The 20,597-nt window shown below is 34.1% G+C and overlaps 1 protein-coding gene across 4 annotated transcripts; it reads right to left on the bottom strand.

Annotated features, from left to right (window-relative positions):
• Positions 1 to 8,004: 8,004 nt before the first annotated feature.
• On the bottom strand, positions 8,005 to 13,522 carry LOC121252382 (protein Brevis radix-like 4). 4 transcript variants are annotated; one of them, XM_041151981.1, is made up of 6 exons: positions 13,195 to 13,517; positions 12,875 to 13,096; positions 12,422 to 12,798; positions 10,112 to 10,265; positions 9,557 to 9,957; positions 8,005 to 8,433 (listed from the first exon to the last, which is right to left on the bottom strand). In XM_041151981.1, the coding sequence occupies exons 2-6, from the start codon at positions 12,986 to 12,988 to the stop codon at positions 8,355 to 8,357; spliced, it is 1,125 nt and encodes a 374-aa protein (XP_041007915.1). In that variant the 5' UTR covers positions 12,989 to 13,096; positions 13,195 to 13,517; the 3' UTR covers positions 8,005 to 8,354. The 4 variants fall into 4 exon arrangements, 3 of the variants coding, with proteins under 3 accessions (XP_041007915.1, XP_041007916.1, XP_041007917.1); XM_041151982.1 differs by having other exon boundaries at positions 12,875 to 13,089; XM_041151983.1 differs by having other exon boundaries at positions 10,112 to 10,247; positions 12,875 to 13,504.
• Between the last annotated feature and the right edge of the window lie 7,075 nt (positions 13,523 to 20,597).

Here is a 20,597-nt window from a genome sequence, read left to right as displayed (position 1 = left end):
ATATAAGTCAAAAACCAGATTAGCCGGATTAACACATGTAAGTGAACCTGCATCTTATACGAGTGTTAATCAGGTCAAATGAGTTTGCAACAAACTCGACTTTTATCTCTATTATAGTGATGTCAAAGATTGTCTACTTTAAAAAAAAAATGTTGAGATCCCAAAACAGTCCAAACAAATATTACTGTACAAAAGAAATAAATCGAAAAATCGAACTACTTAAGCAAAAACATGTAGGAAAAGATTGGAAACGAATCCAAGAAGGGTTGAGGGCCCCAAAGATTTTGAAACAAAACCAAAAGCTAGTGAGAATCCTGTAGATATATGAAAATTGTTGTTGTGGATGGTTCTGAGCACATGGATCAATCATATTGCAGAACAAACATCTTGGAGAGCTTCTTCATTTCCACGTGCTCTCTAGGGTACTTTCGACCCACGAAGACTTTCCATTGCAATTTGTAGAAAGCTTTTAGAAACAAAAAGTTTCCTTTATTACCTTACACTTGCATGCATATTCTTACAGTTCCCATTTTTACGTTACTTTTCTTCTTCTTCTTCTTGACATTTCATCACCCACGCGGTTTTGCTCATGATTCTTACACAACTCTTATTTTTAACACGTTCTAAGGATATTTTGTCTCTTCGTACCTTCACTTTTAATAAGGGTTTGGTGTTGGCATTAAGCTTTAATTGTTAAAACTTTACTTTTCGTTCTTATTTTTTTATATAAAAAAAAATTAACAAATCAATATTTGTGACATCTTTTTCAAGTTTTATAAATATAAATCATAAATTTTTTTATTGTGTGCCTTTGCTTGGATTTTACTTGAATTTCTATTTTTTTTAATTTATCAAAATATCTCTTTTCTTGGAGATGATGGATGTAAGAGGGTTTTTCCCACTTCTCGAAGCCTACTAGGCCTCAGCCCAATGCCCGGCATGAGGGCCCTCAAGTCAGCGTAGGTGACGGAACATCTACTAGGGAAGGATGCTGAATAGTCGACAAACAGATCAACTTGACAGCTTGCGGATGCTTTTAGAACCCCAAGACTTGCACATAGCGCAGTAAGAAATGCAAAGGGCCTTCGATCCATCGGCATTTACGACTCGTACAGACCAGATGCAAAGATAGGAAAACAAGCCGCATTAATGCCATTGCAGTTGAGCTACACGCCACATTTATGGAACCGTCACAAAGCCACGACGCATTAAAGAAGGTTTCACAACAGAAACAGAAAGGAAGACACGAGTTTCATGGAGACAAGGACGATTTGCACCCCTTCAACCCATGGTATAAATAGCCAGCTCCAGGTACGAAAAAGCTCTGATCCCTAGACTCCTTTATTCATTTACAAACTTTCAAAAATATTTACTAACTTTGGCATCAGAGGTTACTCGGCCCTAAGACCATCCTCCCCAAGTTGCACTACTCGTCATCTTTTGCAGGCCATTTCTGAAGATCTGAGTTATCATAACTTGGCGCAAAGGCGTGCGAAACACGACGTTAACGGTGACGCCATCTGTGGGATCCTTATAGATCTTGTGGGTACTTCATGCGCCTGAGATAACCCATTTCAGGCAACTTAGAAGCTTGCCAAAACTACCAGAGTAATGGAAGTAAACCAGACTAAGAGCCGAACACTGGGGAGTGAAAATGTTGCAATGGAAGGAAGCCATACGCATGCTGGCAAAGCGACGCATACAACAAAGGTTGCTAGCGCCTTGCCGCCAGCCCCATATCGCATAGAGGTCATAAGCGAAGTCCGAGATGAGAAGGAACTCCGGAAAGCAGAACCAATCGGATCACTGGAGTTTGTTACTCTTCACCCAGATCGACTAGAAGCCAAGGTGACAATTAGCAGCAAAATGATGTCTGAAGCTCAAAGCGCCATGCAACAACTTCTCACTAAGCACCACGATGTGTTCACGTGGAGCCATAGGGATATGCTTGGAATAGCGCCCAAAATTATACAGCACATCCTGAGTGTAGACTTAAAAGCTAAAGAAGTGAGGCAGAAGCGGCAAAGCGGCAGAGCAGAGAAGAATGCGGCCATAGCCAAGGAGGTGCACTGACTACTGAGTGCGAGATTCATTCGAGAAGCTCAGAATAAGAACAGAAGACAAAAATTGGTGAGGAAATCGTTGAAGACTGTCTTGAGATTGCCTCAATCTCTTTACATGCTATGGTGGGTGCACCCAATCCTAAGACAATGAGGAAATTAGGCCAGTTGAAGAAAAAATGGGTAATCATTTTGGTTGATACTGGAAGTACCCATAACTTTATAGATACTACAGTAACTTCCAAGTGCCAACTACCTATACAAAGATCTCATTCTATTCAAGTTAAAATAGCCAATGGGGATATTGTGGCTAGTGAAGGGAAGCATTAACCTATTTCTTTACAAATACAAGGGACAACATTTACTAAAGATTTTTTCACCCTTTTGTTGCGTGGGCGTGATATAGTATATTGGGTGTGTAGTGTCTCTTGTCATTGGGTCCAATTTTATGGGATTTTGTAGAATTGAGGATGGAATTCACTTACAAGGGGAAGTTGACAAGTCTGAAGGGGCTAACATCTATAGCTGCTGGATTAATTGATGATATAGAGATTTGTAAAATCTCTGAGTTGCAGCAGAAGGGGTTGTTATTGCAAATGGTTTTTGTTAGATTCAGAATCTATGGATGAGGACTTTGCTATTGTTGCTGACTTATTGAAGAATCACAATAAAGTTTTCGAGGAACCTAAAGGGCTGCCTCCACAAAGAACACAAGATCACCAAATTTTCTTAAAGGAAGGGACATTACCAGTAAGTGTTCTACCTTATAGATATCCTTATTACCAAAAGACTAAAATTGAGAAAATAGTAAGTGAGTTGCTGCAGTCTGGGATTATTAGACCCAAGTCAGTCCCCATTTAAGGTTGAGAATCAAGCTACTGTGAAGGACAAGTATCCAATACATGTTGTGGATGAGCTGTTAGATGAGCTTTTTGGTTCAATAGTTTTCTCAAAGTTGGATATCAGATCAGGCTATCATCAGCAAATGAGAAGTGAATATATCCATAAAACAACATTCAGAATACATGAGGGGCATTGTGGGTTCTTTTTAATGCCATTTGGACTCACAAATGCTCTCTCCACATTCCAAGGCCTTATGAATGATATGTTCAGACTTTTCCTAAGGCAGTTTGTAATTGTATTTTTTGATGATATCCTTGTCTATATAAAGGATTTACAATCACACAAGAAGCATTTAGAGACTGTTTTGCAGACTTTGGAGAGGCATCAATTGTTTTGCAGACTTAGGCCATCTAATTTCAAAGGATGGGGTGAGAGCAAATCCTAATAAACTCGAATCTATGGTAAACTGGCCCATTCCAAAAACTATGACAACATTGAGGGACTTTCTTGGGTTGACATGTTACTAAAGAAATTTCATTAGGGCTTATGGATAGATTTCTGCCCCTTTAACAGCCTTGTTGAATAAAGAAGTTTTTACTTGGTCTAAAGCAGCAACTGATGCTTTCAATATGCTCAAGTCAGCAGTCACAAATCCGCTTGTTCTAGCTTTACCTAACTTTAGCACAACCTTTGCAATTGAACGTGATGCTTGTGGAAATGGAGTAGGGGTAATTTTGATGCAAGAACATGCCTTTATTAATCAAGTTTTGAAGGGTAGAAATTTACAATTATCCATATATGAGAAAGAGCTACTGGCATTAGTCATAGCAGTTAAGAAGTGGAGACCTTATCTCTTGGGGGTTCATTTATTATTCAGACTAACCATCACAACTTGAATTTTTTATTAAATCAAAATATTGGTACCCTAGCAGAACAAAAATGGATATCCAAATTAATTGGATATGATTTTTGTACAGAATACAAGAAGAGAGTGGAGGACAAGGTGGCTGATGCCTTGTCCAAGAAAGATGGCATTGAAGAAGATACGTCCATGTATGTTATTTCATTTCCAACTCCCTCTTGGATGGAAGAGCTGAAACTTATTCAAATGATACATTGGCACAACAACAAATAAGTTTGCTATAAGAGGGTTCTTCTACTAACTCTCAATTTACTCTTAAAAATGGGTATTGTCTAAAAAAGGCAGAATTTATATTCCTAATGTTACTAACTTAAAGCTAAAGATTCTGCAGTTTGTACATTCGAGCCCTTTAGTAGGACATTCAAGATTTCAAAAGTCCCTACAACGTCCAAGATCTAATTTTATTTGGCCAGGATTGAAGAATGAGCGTAAGAAGTTTAGTAAAGAGTGTGAAGTATGCCAATGCAATAAGGTGGAAACCATTTATCCAATAGGACTATTACAACCCCTACTAGTGTCCCTCATCAAATTTGGACTGATATCTCCATGGACTTTGTGGAGGGGTTACCAAGTTCAAAGGGCTATTTTGTGGTTATGGTTGTAATAGACAAATTGTCCAAGTACGCACACTTTATGGCATTGAAGCATCTATTTACAACATCTAAGGTAGCTTCATTATTCCTATCTAATGTGTTTAAACTTCATGGAGTGCCTAGAAGTATTGTATCAGATAGGGGATCTACATTCACAAGTTCTTTTTGGAGGGAGTTATTCAGGCCCCAAGGGATTAACTTGTCTTACGCTTCAGCTTATCACCCTTAAAGTGATGAGAAAACTGAAACTGTTAATAAATGCTTAGAGAACATTTTGAGGTGTTTTTTAGGTGACAAACCGAGACTATGGTTTGAGTGGTTATCTTTTGCTGAATGGTGGTATAACACCATCTTCCATTCATCTACAAAGGTAACTCCTTATGTGCTTGTGTATGTTGTGCCTCCTATGAAATTGCATGCTTATATACCTGGACTTACTTAAAATCAGGCCATAGATGAAGTATTGCAAACAAGGGGGCAGATTTTAGTAATATTGAAGAACAATTAGTAGGTAGCACAAGAAAGAATGAAACTGCAATATGATAAACACAGAATTGAAGGGGAGTTTGCAATAGGTGATTGGTTCTATCTCAGACTCCAACCATACAAACAACACTCGATTGTAGTAAGGAGAAATTTGAAACTGCCTCCAAGATTTTTTTGGACGATTTCCAATCACCCATAGAATTGGCAAGGTTGTTTACAGAATTGATTTGCTCATCACACATGAATACATCCTATATTTCATGTGTCATGCTTAAAGAAGAAATTGGGTCAGAATGTATCACCATTAACCACTCTTCCCCCAGTGAATTTATAAGGAGAACTCATGCTTAAACCTGAGAAGATTTTGCAATGCCGTAGCAGAATTGTGAACAATAAAGCCTTGGTTGAAGTGTTAGTACACTGGAGTGGGGTTGGAGTGGAAGATGCAACATGGGAGCCTTACTGGCAACTGTGTCAAAAGTATCCTCACCTTTTAGGCAAGGTGCTTTAAAGGGGAGAGGTATGTCAAGGATCGATTGAAGGGGGTATCAGAAGAAGAGAAGAGTTGTAAGGAAGAAGGAAGATGAAGTTCAGACTGGAAGGAATAAAAGAGGAAATAGTCGTTGGTCATTATACATGTAAAGTTATGATGTTAATAGATTTAATAAAACGTTGTCATTTTAGTCAAGTATATTTTGTAATAAAGCAAAGCATTGTCGTTCCCAATACTGGAAGTGTAAATGGATGAAACGAGATCGTATTGCAAGAAGTAATAGAAGTATAAATGGAGGGAAAAGGAAGGAATGAAGCATTCTGTGTTTTGATCATTTTCGATACTCTCTCTCTCTCACTTTCTCTCTCTTGTTCTTAGAGATTGACTATCTCGAATGATGTTTGTTCTATTGAGTCCATTATATCAATTCAAAATAACAAAGTGTAGCTAGCACTACAGTCATTCTAGTTAGCTTTACATACTAAAGGTGGTTGAGAGATTCACGACTTTTATATATACGTATGTATATATATATGAGCAGTGTTACTCCCACCGCTGGGAGCTCCTGCTGGGGCTCCCACTAGTGGTTTTGGGATGGGATTTTTTTTTTTTTTTTGTAGTTTTTTACATGTATTTTTTAAAACATTTAAATATATTTTAAAAAAATAAAAAAATTCACAATATTATTAAAAAATACTTACTTAACATTAAGTAAAAAATAAAAAATAAATAAATAAAAAACTCACAGCAGTAAAAACTAGCAGTAGAAATAAATGGTAAGAGTAGTATTTTTCTATATATATATATATATATATGTGTATATATAAAGATATTGTCTATTTGACAACACAACAATTCTCAAGTATTCTAAGATATCTCAAATATGTTTTTCCCAAATATCACTCAAACACAAAATACTTTCAATTTCCAATATTTAACTTTTTCATCTAATACAAAAAATAATACTACTTTTACAAATTAAAAAAATTATATTAAAAAATTATAGTATCCAAAAAATTTTTAAAATTTATAATATTTTTTATTTCACTTTTCTCTCTCATTTTTTTAAAATTTAATAGAACATCGTAATTAAAATTATTTTAATACTATTAACTTATATGTTGAGATATTTTAAGTATCCGAACGGATCTGAACTTCAAAGTCATATAGTTTCTCTCTTTCCAACAGTTTAAATAATCCACATGAGTCACACGTAAGAGACAAAAAGTGAGTGATGCAAATTAAATAATCTGATTTGCATTTATTATCAGGTTAATTTTATAGGACAAGTGAGATTTTAACAAGACCATCAACACTTTTTTCTTCCTTCAACATGGGTTGTATGGTGCAAAGATCACTTGTTAGTTTACCTGGAAATGCCAAAGTAAACACAATGATTTGCATTTATTCTCATATATTTCTAAAACTAATCATATTTTATTTTCAAACATCACACAGACACAAAAAAATTTTCAATTTTAAATATTTAACATTTTCATCTAATTATTACCCGATCATTATCCAAACACAAAATTTAATATAACTTTTTCAAACTCCTTAAATAAAATACAAAAAAAAAAATGCAACTTTTTCAAATTTTAAAATAAAAATAATATTAAAAATTATATTCAAACAATTTTTTAATATTTTTATTCAATTTTTTTTCTCATTTCTCAAAATCCAATAAAACATCTTAACTCAAACTATTTTACTACTATTTACAAAAATATTTTATTATTATTCACAAATTATTTTACTATTATTCACATAATTCTAAAATGACTCTAACGGAATGATTAGATAAAAAAAAAAAAAAATCTTAGATACCCGTTTTAGGCCTAAAGCCATGGTATTTTCTTTTACTTTTTTTTTTCACTTTTGATTCATACATCTTTTAGTCAACAAAACAAATTTTCATCTATCGAAAACACCTTTTATCTAATCATTTCAATTGGTTTTCATGTATTTTCAGGTATTTTGATAATATCTTGTTATTATTTATTATTTTATTATTATTATTTATCTATTTTTTATTACTATTCATTACTATTTAATATTTTATCATTATTTTTTTTACTATTATTCATAAAATACCTCAGAGTACCTCACTACCCAAACGCAAAATTCACAGATATATGCTTATGGAAAAAAAAAAAAAAAAAAAAAAAGCTTCTTACAAAATCTTATACGTATCCCACCACTTTTACAAACTCAAACAAAAATATCTAAACAAAAGAATTATCTGGGGAAGCATTTCCTATGAGTCCCACCACTTTCACAAAATTAGTTTTATTACTAAAAAAGTTTCTTAGAGATTTCATATTTTTGTAAAATGACGAAGATCCTCTTTGGCAGAAAAAGCATCTCGGAAGATTTCATTTGTAAGATGAGAGAAATCTTAGATAGTCTCTACATCCCAGCTCGTGTATTTTCTCCCCCATGTGTTTCAACAGTGCACCGCCTGCATGCCCCCATTTGATTCTCAGCCCTACTACTTCTGCCATTTACGTGCATATTCACCCATCCACTCTGGGGAAAATGATGTACAGGATTTTGAGTTTTCACCCATAGAATTGGACAAAAAAGTTAAGATGCATTGACATTGTGTACTATGAAAAGAAACTGGATCAGCAAAATGTACTCAAAAGATTTAGAAGAATGAACATATAGCTTTTCACTGATATTGACTTGATCAGGGTTATAACTTCTACCACCCACATCCCCTTGAGAATATTCTGCAGCAAATGGTTGGGTGCCCCCCACCCTCCCTTCCCCCAGGCAGCCCCGGAAAAAAAGAACATCGAGATCAGGTGCCGGTAGCACCCCTCATGTTTGCATAACTAATTAACTATAGACGAGGCTTTACTAGTGTGGAAAAATAAACAAAAGAAAGCACTCTAGTAGTAATGAACACCTCCACACCATGGAAATCGCTAGCATCAGCCCTTTTTGCTCATTCACAAGTATTGTTCATGTATCCTGGCACGGTTCTCTTCCCACCATAATCTAGCATGCATCTCCCCAAATTTTTCTCGGCTGCAGGACACACATAGCAAGAATATCCAGCATCATTCAACTCAATACAGTTACATACCATAATGATACATGAAGCAGGAAAGCGAGAATTGCATTCTCATTCAAAAGTTTCTGTTAGACTAAAAAATAGAAGAGAATAAAAAAAATTACTTCAAGTAGCGTAATTGAAAGCAGCAATAATGATGTTCAAAAAAGGGTAGCAATTTATGATTATGTTCCTTTTGTTAGAAATTCAATTCATGATTTGGAGTTAGTTGAACCTAAATTAACGCCTCAATTGCGACATTGTGGCTAAAGTCTAATCAAATCCATTAAAAGGCAGTACTTAAGGCATTCAAACTCTGAATTTTCTTAGGTGTATAGACTTCCCTTGAGAAAACAGTAAATAAATACCTAAATAGTGTCTACAGATTATGGTACTTGATCTTCCCTGTCATATATGCCTAGATTATTATCCATCAGAGAAGCTGGCAACTAATCAAATGATGTTTTAAACAGGGTGACAACTTTTATGAACAAGGTGGGGTAGCAGATTAAAATTGTCTTATTTTTTTTTCTATCACCATTACAGTTGTAAGTAAATTCAATGGCCAGAAAGTTTGGCATGGGACCATCATTTCATGAATTTGGCAGGACAAAGATGCAGATGCTGTGGATGGCTAAGAAATTAAAATACCAGATAACATGAACTCTATCAGACAGTTGCAACAAAATCCAAGAGTATCCATTAGGAACAAACAGCTAATCTATCAGATAGTTGGAAGAATATTAAAGATTGTGTCAGGACGAAAATTCTACCAGGCGGCCAGGCCTATTTAATTATACCAGCCATCTCTGACAAGGCACCTCGACAGAATTTTCCCTAAGTATGCTGCTTAAGGTCCGTTTAGATTGAGTTGAGATGGTTTTAGATGAATTGAATAAAATATTATTAGCATATTATTTTTAATATTATTATTATTTTGGGATTTGAAAATTTTGAATTATTTATTATATTTAGTGTAGAAATTTGATAAAGTTGTAATGATGAGTTGAGATGAGTTCTGAATTTTGAGTTCTGAATTTTCCCTCAGTATGCTGCTTAAGAGACTCAATCCAACCAAAGAGTTTCCAAGGACCTCACCTGAATCTCACTCGTCTGAGCTCCCTTTTGCCTCCTGGCAATGCTTTAATTGTGATGTAGACCCCAGGTTCGTCTTGTTCAACCCATTCAGCCTCAAGATCACTAGCATTACTGATGGACAGCTCCCCTGAGCGATCTGCATCCCTCGAAGAGCTACTCCTTATAGAAGCATCCATAGATGATATCTCCGTCTTGGAACCGCTGATGCTGGATAGTTTTGGGGTTGATCCAAGACCACCCGAGTCAAAGTAATGTCGAGATTGCATCGAGTGTTTTTCAAGTGAATCTGAGGATGAGTAACCCATTCCCATACCTGTTGGACGGTACAAGTTACGAGGTAACCGTTCTCTGGTCAATGGGGGTGTGATAGGGCTGTCTTCTGCAGATTCCATCTTTGAGCTCTGTAACAGGAGAGAAGAACGACCTTATTGGCACTTAAAAGGAACAAAAGGAAAAATACCGTGTACACAGAACACATCTACTTGAAGTCATTGATGCATCATCCATAGGGCAGGACCATGCATGTGAAGACGTGATTCTATGAAGAAAGCTCACCTCATCTTCAGATCTTGGTGGAGTTGGAAGCGGGAAAGCCTGTCGGTTGAATCTCTGAACATTGTACAGTTCCATAACCCGGTCATAGTTCTCTGCCCACCACCTTTGAGCTTGCCATTTGTTGAACATCTCTCGACTAATCATAGAAAAATAACTACAATTTCAAAACTCCTGATTAATGAACTAACTGGATGAAAAGTGAGAAATGGTGGCACCCATAGGCACATCACATTGCAAGTGGCATGCATTTTCTTGTTGATAAACAGAGAGATATGGAATTTGGTTTTTTTTTATTTTTTTTCCTCTTTTGGTAATAACACAGGAACATCTTCCCAAAGACGCCCTCAAGTTCATTGCCTGCCATAATTAGTCCGCGTGCCTTTCGTTTGAAGCCTTTGAACCAATACCATTATATCAAATTATCATTAGTTATGCAACAGTAGTCTACAATGTTAGACCACTAAACTGCACACTCATTATACCTTTTGACAAAGGGAACTCAAAGAATAATTAACAGAAAAAAACAGACATTCGGTGCGTGCAATAAAGTAAATTTTTTAGTGGGAACATAGGACCTTGCATTAGGGAGGGAATGTCTTAAAACGAGTAAGTGCTATCTAAGCACAATATTTTACCTATTGAGTGTGAAATTCCCATTTTACCTATGGTTATGTGCATAAAATTGCAAGTATAAATAATATTTTCTCAACCAATCCTTTTACAGTATTAATCAACAAAAGAAAAACACAAAACCCAATTAGTATCATTTAATGACCAATGCTAATCTTTAATCTTATTTTTCTCATTCTGAAGTATTAAGTAATTTTATATGTGAACAACTTAAATCAGATCAAACTGTCACATTTGTTGAAAGAATAACATTTCTATCGGCTAACTGGTATCAATCCCATGTCGGGTTTTGTTACATATCAGTTACTATTTATTTTTACAACTCACACTTGACAATTTTTTTTTTATTCTTTCATAAGGTGTGAGGTGTATATAGTAAATAGTTACTGATGAGAAGAATTTTACTCTCAAAAAAACGTGGGAGTAGAAGGTCCGATCATTTCTATCGAATTGTCAATATATGCCAAAACATTACTATCGGATCAGAAGGTCTGACATTTTGTCTTCTGAGTAGTTTCTGGCGGCAGATGACGTGGGCAGTCGAAGTTCATTAGAACATAAAATGACAAGATAATGGTCACTCAAAACAGACAAAGGGACGGAGAATCAGGCAGGCGTGAAGGAATAAGGGAAAAGGAAAGAAAGGAACGAGCCTTCTCCGACACGACGACAGCACTCCATGAAAAAGCCACCAAAACACAATCAAAATTGCCCCACCCAAACCCACAATGGCTTCTGCTTTTGGACTTTTTCGGATTGCTTTTCATAAGGGCGTGAAAATTGGGTCCCACCAAAATTTCCTCAAATCATATAAACAGACTGGTTTCCAAAGTATTGTTTGGATGCCACGTTCAGCTGCATGGGTTTCAAAATTATTTATTCTATTAAAAATTTAATAAGTTCTATCATTTTTTATTATAAAAATACTTTAAAGATTTTTAAAAAATAAATTTATAAATTAATATAAATTGATATAGTATTTTAAATTATAAAATTATTTCTATTATAAAATAAATTTATCTTATTATATAAAACTATCTCAATTTTTAAATTTATTTTTATGAGATATTTTTATGTCATAACACTTATTTTCTGATTATATTTCGTTATATAGTCTTTTAAATAGGAAAATAATCCACGTATATTTTTTTATAATTTTTTTATATATCTATATGTTAAATGAAGAGTATTTTTATAAAATAATTTGTAAAAATATAATTACTTTTCATAAATATTCTCATTTTAAAACATAATTTTATAAAGAATTATAAAAAAAATTGTGCATATATCTTACTCTTTTTATGTAATGCTCTCGATCTAAAGTAAAATGAAAGAACAGTGAATGAAATGGATGTACAAACAATAAATTTCTTAACAAATTTTAAATGTTTCATCTGATTTTAATTTTAAAAAAAATTATAACAATGACCAATAAATCATATAGAATTCATGTGCCTCTCGTTCTCATCATCCTCGGAATTTTTTGAAACAAATTAAATATAAAAATAAAATAAAAACGTTTGAGTATAGAATCAAATCACTAAATACGTACTAAAATCATCAGATCACCAGAGACGGCAAGAAGATGATGAACGAAACAGCAGAAAGGATGCATATAGACGAAATTTGAATTTGGAGTTCAGGGTAAGAGAAGAGAAGCGTGAGACTGAGAGTTTTTACCTGAACCGTATACGCTTGAGATCGTTCCCGCCACGGGGGAGCGAGACGAAGGTGATGAGCACGCCGGGCTCCACCTGGGCAACCCACTCTTTGGGTTCGCTCTCCTCCACAAACACCACCGGCTCCACTCGTCGTCCGCTCCCGGAAGTCGGAGTCCCTTCGCCGCTCGAGCTCGACATCCCCTTCAGCCTCGCCTCCATCTCCTTCCCCCACACCCTCCCCGTCCTCGACCTCGACCTCGACCACCTGAACCGCTCCGATTCCGCGTCCGACTCTCCGTTTACCCTGAGTCGACTCTGAGTTGTTGTCGGCGGTGGTGCCGTGCACGGGTTGCAGCTCCGATACGCCCCCGAGGCCTTCAACGCCATGTCCTTGATCTGAAATGACCAAATTATCCATGTTAAACGGGTTTAGGGGTTTTGGAATAGAAGTACCGATTACGTAATTACCCACCTGAGTTGTGAGAGATTTTATAGTTTGGGTTTTGATGCCGGAGGTGTCGAATTCTTCGGTCTGATCCGGCGAGTCATCGCCGAGTTTCTTAGGCCGAGCTATGCAGGTCAGCATTTTCCTTTCTCTGCGATTAGATACGATACGAAGAGAGAGCCCACTCCGCCCCCCCGCCCCCAAAGAAAAACAGGTCGATACAGTCGGTAATAAGGCGTTGTCTGAAAGCTGAAGGAGTTGTTGTTAGTATTGAATAATTGGGTACCGGAAACAAACAAGACAGCTACATATATATATATATACACGATTGCTGCTTCGTGCCAGACCTCTTCAATGTCTGCCTGCCACTCTTGTATTATTAAGCTATCAAAGATTCCCTCTCAAAATTAAAAACTCAATGTAGGCAACTTTTTCTTTTTATTTGTGTGTGTGTGTGTGAGAGAGAGAGAGAGAGAGAGAGAGATCGGAGTGATGTGATGTTCAGAAGAAGTAGGGGGGAAAGGCAGCTAGCGCCGGGGAGCGGTAAAGGCAGGGCTCTGCCAAGAAAAAATGGCTATCTAATATAAATTTGCTGATCTTCACCAGCCACCGGTTGTTTTACCGGTTCTTACATGTACGGCCTGAATGTCCCAGGCATCATTGCATGCTGCAATTCTTGTTAAGGGCTGTAATCGGACTCCACTCAAAATATTTGAGTTGGAATTTCAAGATCCAGATTTTTATTTTATTCTTTGCTTGAATTCTGTTTGGTAAATTAAATTCTCAAATTCGAACTCCAACTTGAATTGTTTAATTTTTTTTATTCTTTAAATAAGATTTAATAATTAATAAATTAGATAAAGAAAAAAATAAAAAAATCTAATATTTAATTTGTATAATTAACAAATAGAACATCTATTTAATTATACAATTTTAAAGATTTATAAATAATTAATATCTAACTAGTTGATATTTATCCATAATAACAATATATTATATGCCTACATAGATTATTAATAGTATATGAAATCATTAAATCTTATCGGCTAATTATTCTACAAATTATAAAATATAGCTATCAAGTATATTCAAAATATAGATATAAGTAATTAGGTTACATATTATATATTTAATAATAAAAGTGATATGTTTATATTATTAACTAATACATATATATATATATACATAGGTGTATTTATATATTTATCAATATATGAATGAGTCTTAATCGACTCAAGCTAACGAGTCGACTCGAACATAACGAGCGAGTCTTAACAAGTCTTAGTTAAGTCGAGTCAAATTTTATCGGGTATGTGTCATTTGCTAATCAAGCGAGTATCTGCTTTCACAAGTGAGTTTTTTTTTCACAAGTCAAGTTTAATTTGAACTTAACCGGGTGAGTACCAAGCGGACTATTGAACAGACTGATTTATTTACAGTTCTAGTTCTTATGGCAAAATTTCCATAGAAAATAATCTTTGCGTCCATAAGCTCTGTATTTTATTTTTTGAAAATGATATATTGCACCATGTTTTTATCCTCTCAAAATTACCGACTTTTTAGTTTCTTTTATTAATGGTTGAAGAAGTGAATATTATTGAAGTTGTGATTTTTTTATTTTTATTTTTTAATAGTTAAGGATGCTTAAAATATATTTGAGAAAAAAAAAGTGTAATTTGCACCAATAGTAACTTTTAGGGGATAAAAACATAAGATTGAGTAGTAGCACCCAATATGTTTTGATGTTTGTATATTTTTAATATAATTTTAAATACTAATTATAAATAATATGACATGCATCCTCTTCTTATTAGGTGCGCTGTACTATCTATATTTTTTTCAGAGCAGTGAGGAAGAAACTGTTAACAAGGAAAATGATATTCACACTGAGACATATCACCGACAAAAGCCACCGATTGTTTTTTTTTTACTTAATAGTTAAAAAAGTATTTTTTTTAATGAATTTTTGATTTATTTTTTTTTAAATATTTAAGAGATTTAAAAAAACAAAAAAAGATCGTTGGTGGGACGCCTCTGTGTGTGTTGGAGGAGTCAATATATGTCTCGCCCAAGTTAGGAGCCCAAAGCCCATCTTTCATAAGGGATAGTTGTTCAAAAGAGTGGTGAATCATGAACTATTTGAGCGGGTAGACCCTTGTGTTGTGGATACTAATAGAATGGTGATCAGATAATTTCGTCATATTAGGTATTAGGTTTATTGTGGTTAAGTCTTACGCTAAGTTGATTGACTAATAGTAATCATTTAATATTCTTCACGCCTACGTATAAAGATAGCAGGTAACCGCTTAACAGATCTAATTAAACATTCTTATATTACTATTCATCATTTGTTGCTGATTTAGGTATAAGAAGTATCACAAGTACATAGTATTCCCAACATTACTAGTTGCAGGTGAACGGTCGCAGTTAGTGGTGGGACATGTCTTTTACTTTAAAAATTGAGTTTGGTAATTGTTCTACATCTTTAAAATTTTCGATTATATAGGTTTTATATAATCGAAAATTTTTTATAAAAGTTAAAATCTTATAGTTTTATTTTATTTTTCTAAATATTTTTCATTTTCAATTCTTCACTTTTTAGCATGTATGCTGATGTGGCATATTCATTATGTATTTTATAAAACTTTTTAAATATGGAAAATGCTAGATGCCCCGTTGGGGGCTCGCGCGGGGAGCTCCCGCTAGGCTCTAGTGTTTTTACATATGTGTTTTTTTTAGTTTTTTTTTTATATAGATATTTTTAAATATTTTAAACAAATAAAATTAAAATATTATTAAAAAATACTTTTTTAATCACGAAGTAGAATTTTTATTCTATTTCGTGATTAATTAAGTATTTTTAATGATTTTTTTTTTACTTTCTAATTAAGAAAGTATTTTTTAATAATATTTTAAATTTATTTTATTTTCTAAAAATATTTAAAAATGTAAAAAAAATTTATATAAAAAATAAATTAAAAAAATTCACATAAAATAGTTCATGCTATACCCGGCGGAAGCCCCCAGCGGGACTGTAGCATGACCCTTTAAATATTGACCATACATAATATAGTATGTGTCTTTCTCTTATTAAAAGTGATGGGAGTAAACTGTCACATCAGTCTTTCTCGTCAGGAGATTGATGAAGCGACCATCTTGAAAATAAACCTAGTTTTTTATGCTAATCAAACTGTTTAAATGATTTTGAAAATGTGGAAAGTGGAAACCCCACGAACTTAAATAGTAATTTTTCTTAAAATTTATACTGCATGATTTAAAGATTTAGTATGATAAGTAAAATCAGGAATTGTATCCCGTAACAGTATAAGAATTATTTTTTATTTTAGGAAACAATGTTAATTGCTCATGGCTGCTAACGCTGCCAAGTCAGCAAAGTGAAATAACAAAAGAAGGATTATATAGATTACTCTTTATTTGTTGAGAAAAAAAAAATATACTCTTATGAAAGTCTTAGGTCTCGTTTGTTACAGAAATCATCTCATCTCATCTCATCTAGTCATTACGTTAGAAAACCAAGCTAGTTTTTTAATTCGATTAATTTAAGTTTAATTTTAAGTACTTAATCTCAATACAAAATTAGAGACTACATGTTTAAATTGAATAATTTGAAACGTTATGAAATTATTAAGAAAAGCTGTTTAGATTATTTTTTTGGATTTTCTTTTAGAATGGTGGAACATCTAAGTTTTAATAAATGTGCTTGGATTGAGAAAACTTTTTTACCATTTGATTTTTGTTGACCAAATTGTGCCTCGAAAGATAAGAGCCTAACCAAACCTGTTAAACAAGCCCACTAGTTGAGCTCTGCTTGCACAAAAGCAAGGTCGGGTGGAAGATCCAAGGGTCTGCCATTTAAAAATGAGGGCAAGCCCTAAGGGGAAAACAATAGGAGGGCAAGGCCACTAAGGGGAAAACAATAGCCCACTTCTCCTCGAAAGTCCACGACGAGAGACATAGCAGGGCATGCCGCATTAAATGCACTAGTACATCTACTCAAAAGGGCAAGTCCAGGTCAAGTCAAAATGGTCTTGGAGTCGAGAAGGGTTACCACATTAAATGTAATAATATGTCCCCTCTGAAAAGACATAACTGTTTGACACAAGTGAGTGAGACCCTTTACTAGAGCTAGGGTGCAAATGCTAAAAAGGAGAGAAATCTATGGGTATGTCTTATACTTTCTTTTTTTGTGTAATCAATGACATTAGCTTTGGCAAGAGGAGCTAGGGGTGATAAACAGTTGGTCCGGACCGAACAGACCGATTGTTTCGGTTCAGACTGAACTGGACTGGACTAAGACTAATCGGTCTCAATCCATGTTTTAGAGGACCGAAAAGTTTCGGTCCGGTCCACAGTCCAGGATTTTTCCACTCTGGACCGGACTGAATGAAAAATAAAAAAAAAAAATATTTTATATATATTATTTATATAATAATTATACAATTAACAATATAAAATTTTAAATATGTTATTAATACTTTTTAATATTTTATAAATTAACAATATTTTTTATATATCTTCATCTAACCTATCACTATTAACAACATAAAATCTTAAATATGTTATTAACACTTGTTAATATTTTATCAATTAACAAATATATAATATCAATTAGTTAATTATATAGTAATTAAATAAATTAATAATGTGATTTTTATCTAATTTATTATCATTGACCATATAAAATATTATTTTATTGAGTTTGTTACATAATCCAAATTAATAAGTTACTTAGTTTAATTTAGTATTTTAAATAAATTTTTTTATTAATTGATTTAAAAAAAGAAAAAGAAAAAAGTAATTAGGCCGGACCATAGCTACCGGTCCGGTCTCTATGGGTGTTCAGTCCAGTCCGGTTCAGAAAAATGATGGGCCCATCGCCAGACCGGACCGGATCGACCGATTTGCACCCTTAGCAAGACCTAACTTAAGCATTAGAGTTATCCCCTGACCGGAGAGACCAAACTAGCCTTCTCGATTTTAGGAACAAACGGTTTGTCTAGAACTGGTAAACGAAGTTGCTAGGGTGCAAAACAAGTCGTTTAACATTTTTATAAGAGTTTATAATAGTAGTAGAATCTATTCAATATGCGTATGGGAAGAAAAATTCCTTTAGTTATGTTTTTTAGGGGTGTTCAACCAGATCCGGATAGCCAGCCATAAACGGATCCGGATCTGGATGCTAAAATCCGAGCGGTTATCCGCCCAGATTAATCTAGATTTAATCTGGGCGGATAACCGGATTCAATCCGAGTATCCAGATTGTAACCGGATATCCGAATTTAATCCGGATCCGGGTTATAACCGGATTTAATTTAGGTTATAATTGGATAAATTCGGTTTTAATTTTTTATTTTTTTAAAAAAGACTTTAAAACTTAAAAAAAAAAATTATAACACTTTCTTTTTTAAAAAAAAAAAATTCTGATATGCTTAAATTGCCCAAATTTTTTTAAAAAAATAATTTAAACACTTTTTAAAATATTTTTATAAAAAAATTAAATTAAAGAACAAAATAAATAATATTGTTGTTACATCACAATGCAAAATAAATTTACAAAAAACAAAATAAATAATAATACATCACAACTAATTAACTAAAACATAAATTTACAAAGAACAAAAGAAATAATAATACATCACAACTAATTAAATTAAAACATAAATACTAATTAAACTAAAACATAAATTTACAAAAAACAAAATAAATAATAATACATCACAATTAATTAACTAAAACATAAATTTACAAAGAACTAAATAAATAATAATACATCACAACTAATTAAACAAAAACATAAATTTACAAAGATCAAAATGCATTAGTCTTCACATCTTGAATATGGAATTGGGGGAAACATTGATTTCTTTCACCTTGATCTGGTGATGCCATTTTGGAAAATTTTCTATTGGACTGAGTTTCCATAAGCTACCAACAACATCAATTACAAAAGATAAATGAAAACTATAATGATTAGAAACAATAAGTCAAAAAGAGCAAGAGAATAAAACTTGAAACAAAACATCACAAAGACACTAAAATAATTACTGTCTTACAACTTTAGTTCTTGGGTCTATATCACCAAGAAAAAGTCTCCCTTTCCTTCTAGGAGCACTCTCAGATTAATGGAAAGCGAAAACAACTCTGAAATAAGAAAGGCAATCACTCACATGGGTCTCTCAACCATATCTAAAAGCCAATAGAATGTTTACAAAGAAAACAAACAAACAAATAAATGGGTTAATGTTGAAATTACTGCTATGTTCAAGTTAGGCCACATAGGTCATGAAGGAGATATTAGAATAAAGGGGACGCATTGATTACCAAAGAAATGTTTCATGAAAGAGGGTGAAGATCCATGTCAAACCACCAGGGTAGGGATAGAGACTATATATAAGTCAATGACAAGACAGATGGTCATTTAAGCTAAGGCACACAACTAGCCTCGGATCGATATATTAGAACAAACAAATCCATATGGGTCTCTCAACCATATCTCAATAATACGAACCTATAATTCCATCTGTTTTAAACATAAGAAAAAAAAAGAAATATAATAAAAAAACTGGAAAGACTTGCTAAGGGTGATAAGCTTTGGGTAAGGGAGAAGACACATGGGATTAGTATAATTAATGAGTTTGACACAACTGGAAAGAGTTTGTTAATGATTAGTGACACTGAAAAAGATTCCCAACCCCTTCTTTTCCTTCAACTCTCATGTGTCTATTTTCCCTTGAAACAAACAAAAGCTATACATACCTAAAAGTAGTGTTTGGATGCACTTTGTTTGACAGCTAACATAAATAAAGCATAAAGTATTCCAAACCTTTTCAAACCATCAAGTAATTTGCGATCTAAAAATTCTTAGCATCACTGCAGAATTGCATGCTATTAGTTTTAATTACTGAGATCTTGCCATTTTAGGGGGGTAAAAGTAAAAGTATATACCAACCCTCCACCACAATCTTCAACCAGGTAAAGACACTACAAGGAGTTCCTTTTGACAAACATGGGAAAAGAATAAAATGGGCCATTCAAAATCTCCATCAAAAGCAGACGGAAATAAACGGCATAAACCCACTGTAATAGCAAGAAAACCAAACAAACAGAGTGAAAGAAAAATCATATCAACCAAACAAACAGAGTATTACATAAAACAGTAATTAAAACTAAATCCCATGTGAAAAATAGAGCAAAGGAAAAAATCCACCACTAAAGTATCGAAATAAGCTTACAGAGCAAAGGAAAAATAATATAAATCAAACAAATCTGAGCTTTTTCTTCGAAGCTTTGTGCATCTGGGTGAGACACACAGAGGCTACCATCCATATTGTCTCTCTCTCTAATCTCTTAAGGTACCTTTCTTTGTACTTAGGGATTTCTGTTTCCATGTTTCGGTGAGGTCGAAAGACTTGAGAGAGAACAGAGCCTTGAGAGAGAAGGCCATAAGGGATTCGAGAATTGGAAAGACTTGAGAGAGAAGGCCAGAAGGGACTGGAGAAGACAAGAAAGTTGCAAACCCTAGGCGAGAGAGAAGGCGGATTCGAGAAGACGAAAAAGTAAACCCTAAGCGATTCGACTGAAGATGAGAGAGGGGCGGTTTTTTTTTTTAAAGGACCCGGTTACGGATAACCGGGTCACATAACCGGATCCGTAATCGGATTCGAAATTTTCTTAACCGCCCGGGTGTAATCCGGGTGGATAACCGCCCGGATGCACCCGGGTTTCCAGG

The sequence above is a fragment of the Juglans microcarpa x Juglans regia genome, chromosome 2S (genome assembly GCF_004785595.1).
Source record: "Juglans microcarpa x Juglans regia isolate MS1-56 chromosome 2S, Jm3101_v1.0, whole genome shotgun sequence".
Lineage (NCBI taxonomy): Eukaryota > Viridiplantae > Streptophyta > Magnoliopsida > Fagales > Juglandaceae > Juglans > Juglans microcarpa x Juglans regia.
This window is presented reverse-complemented; position numbering and strand designations above follow the sequence as displayed.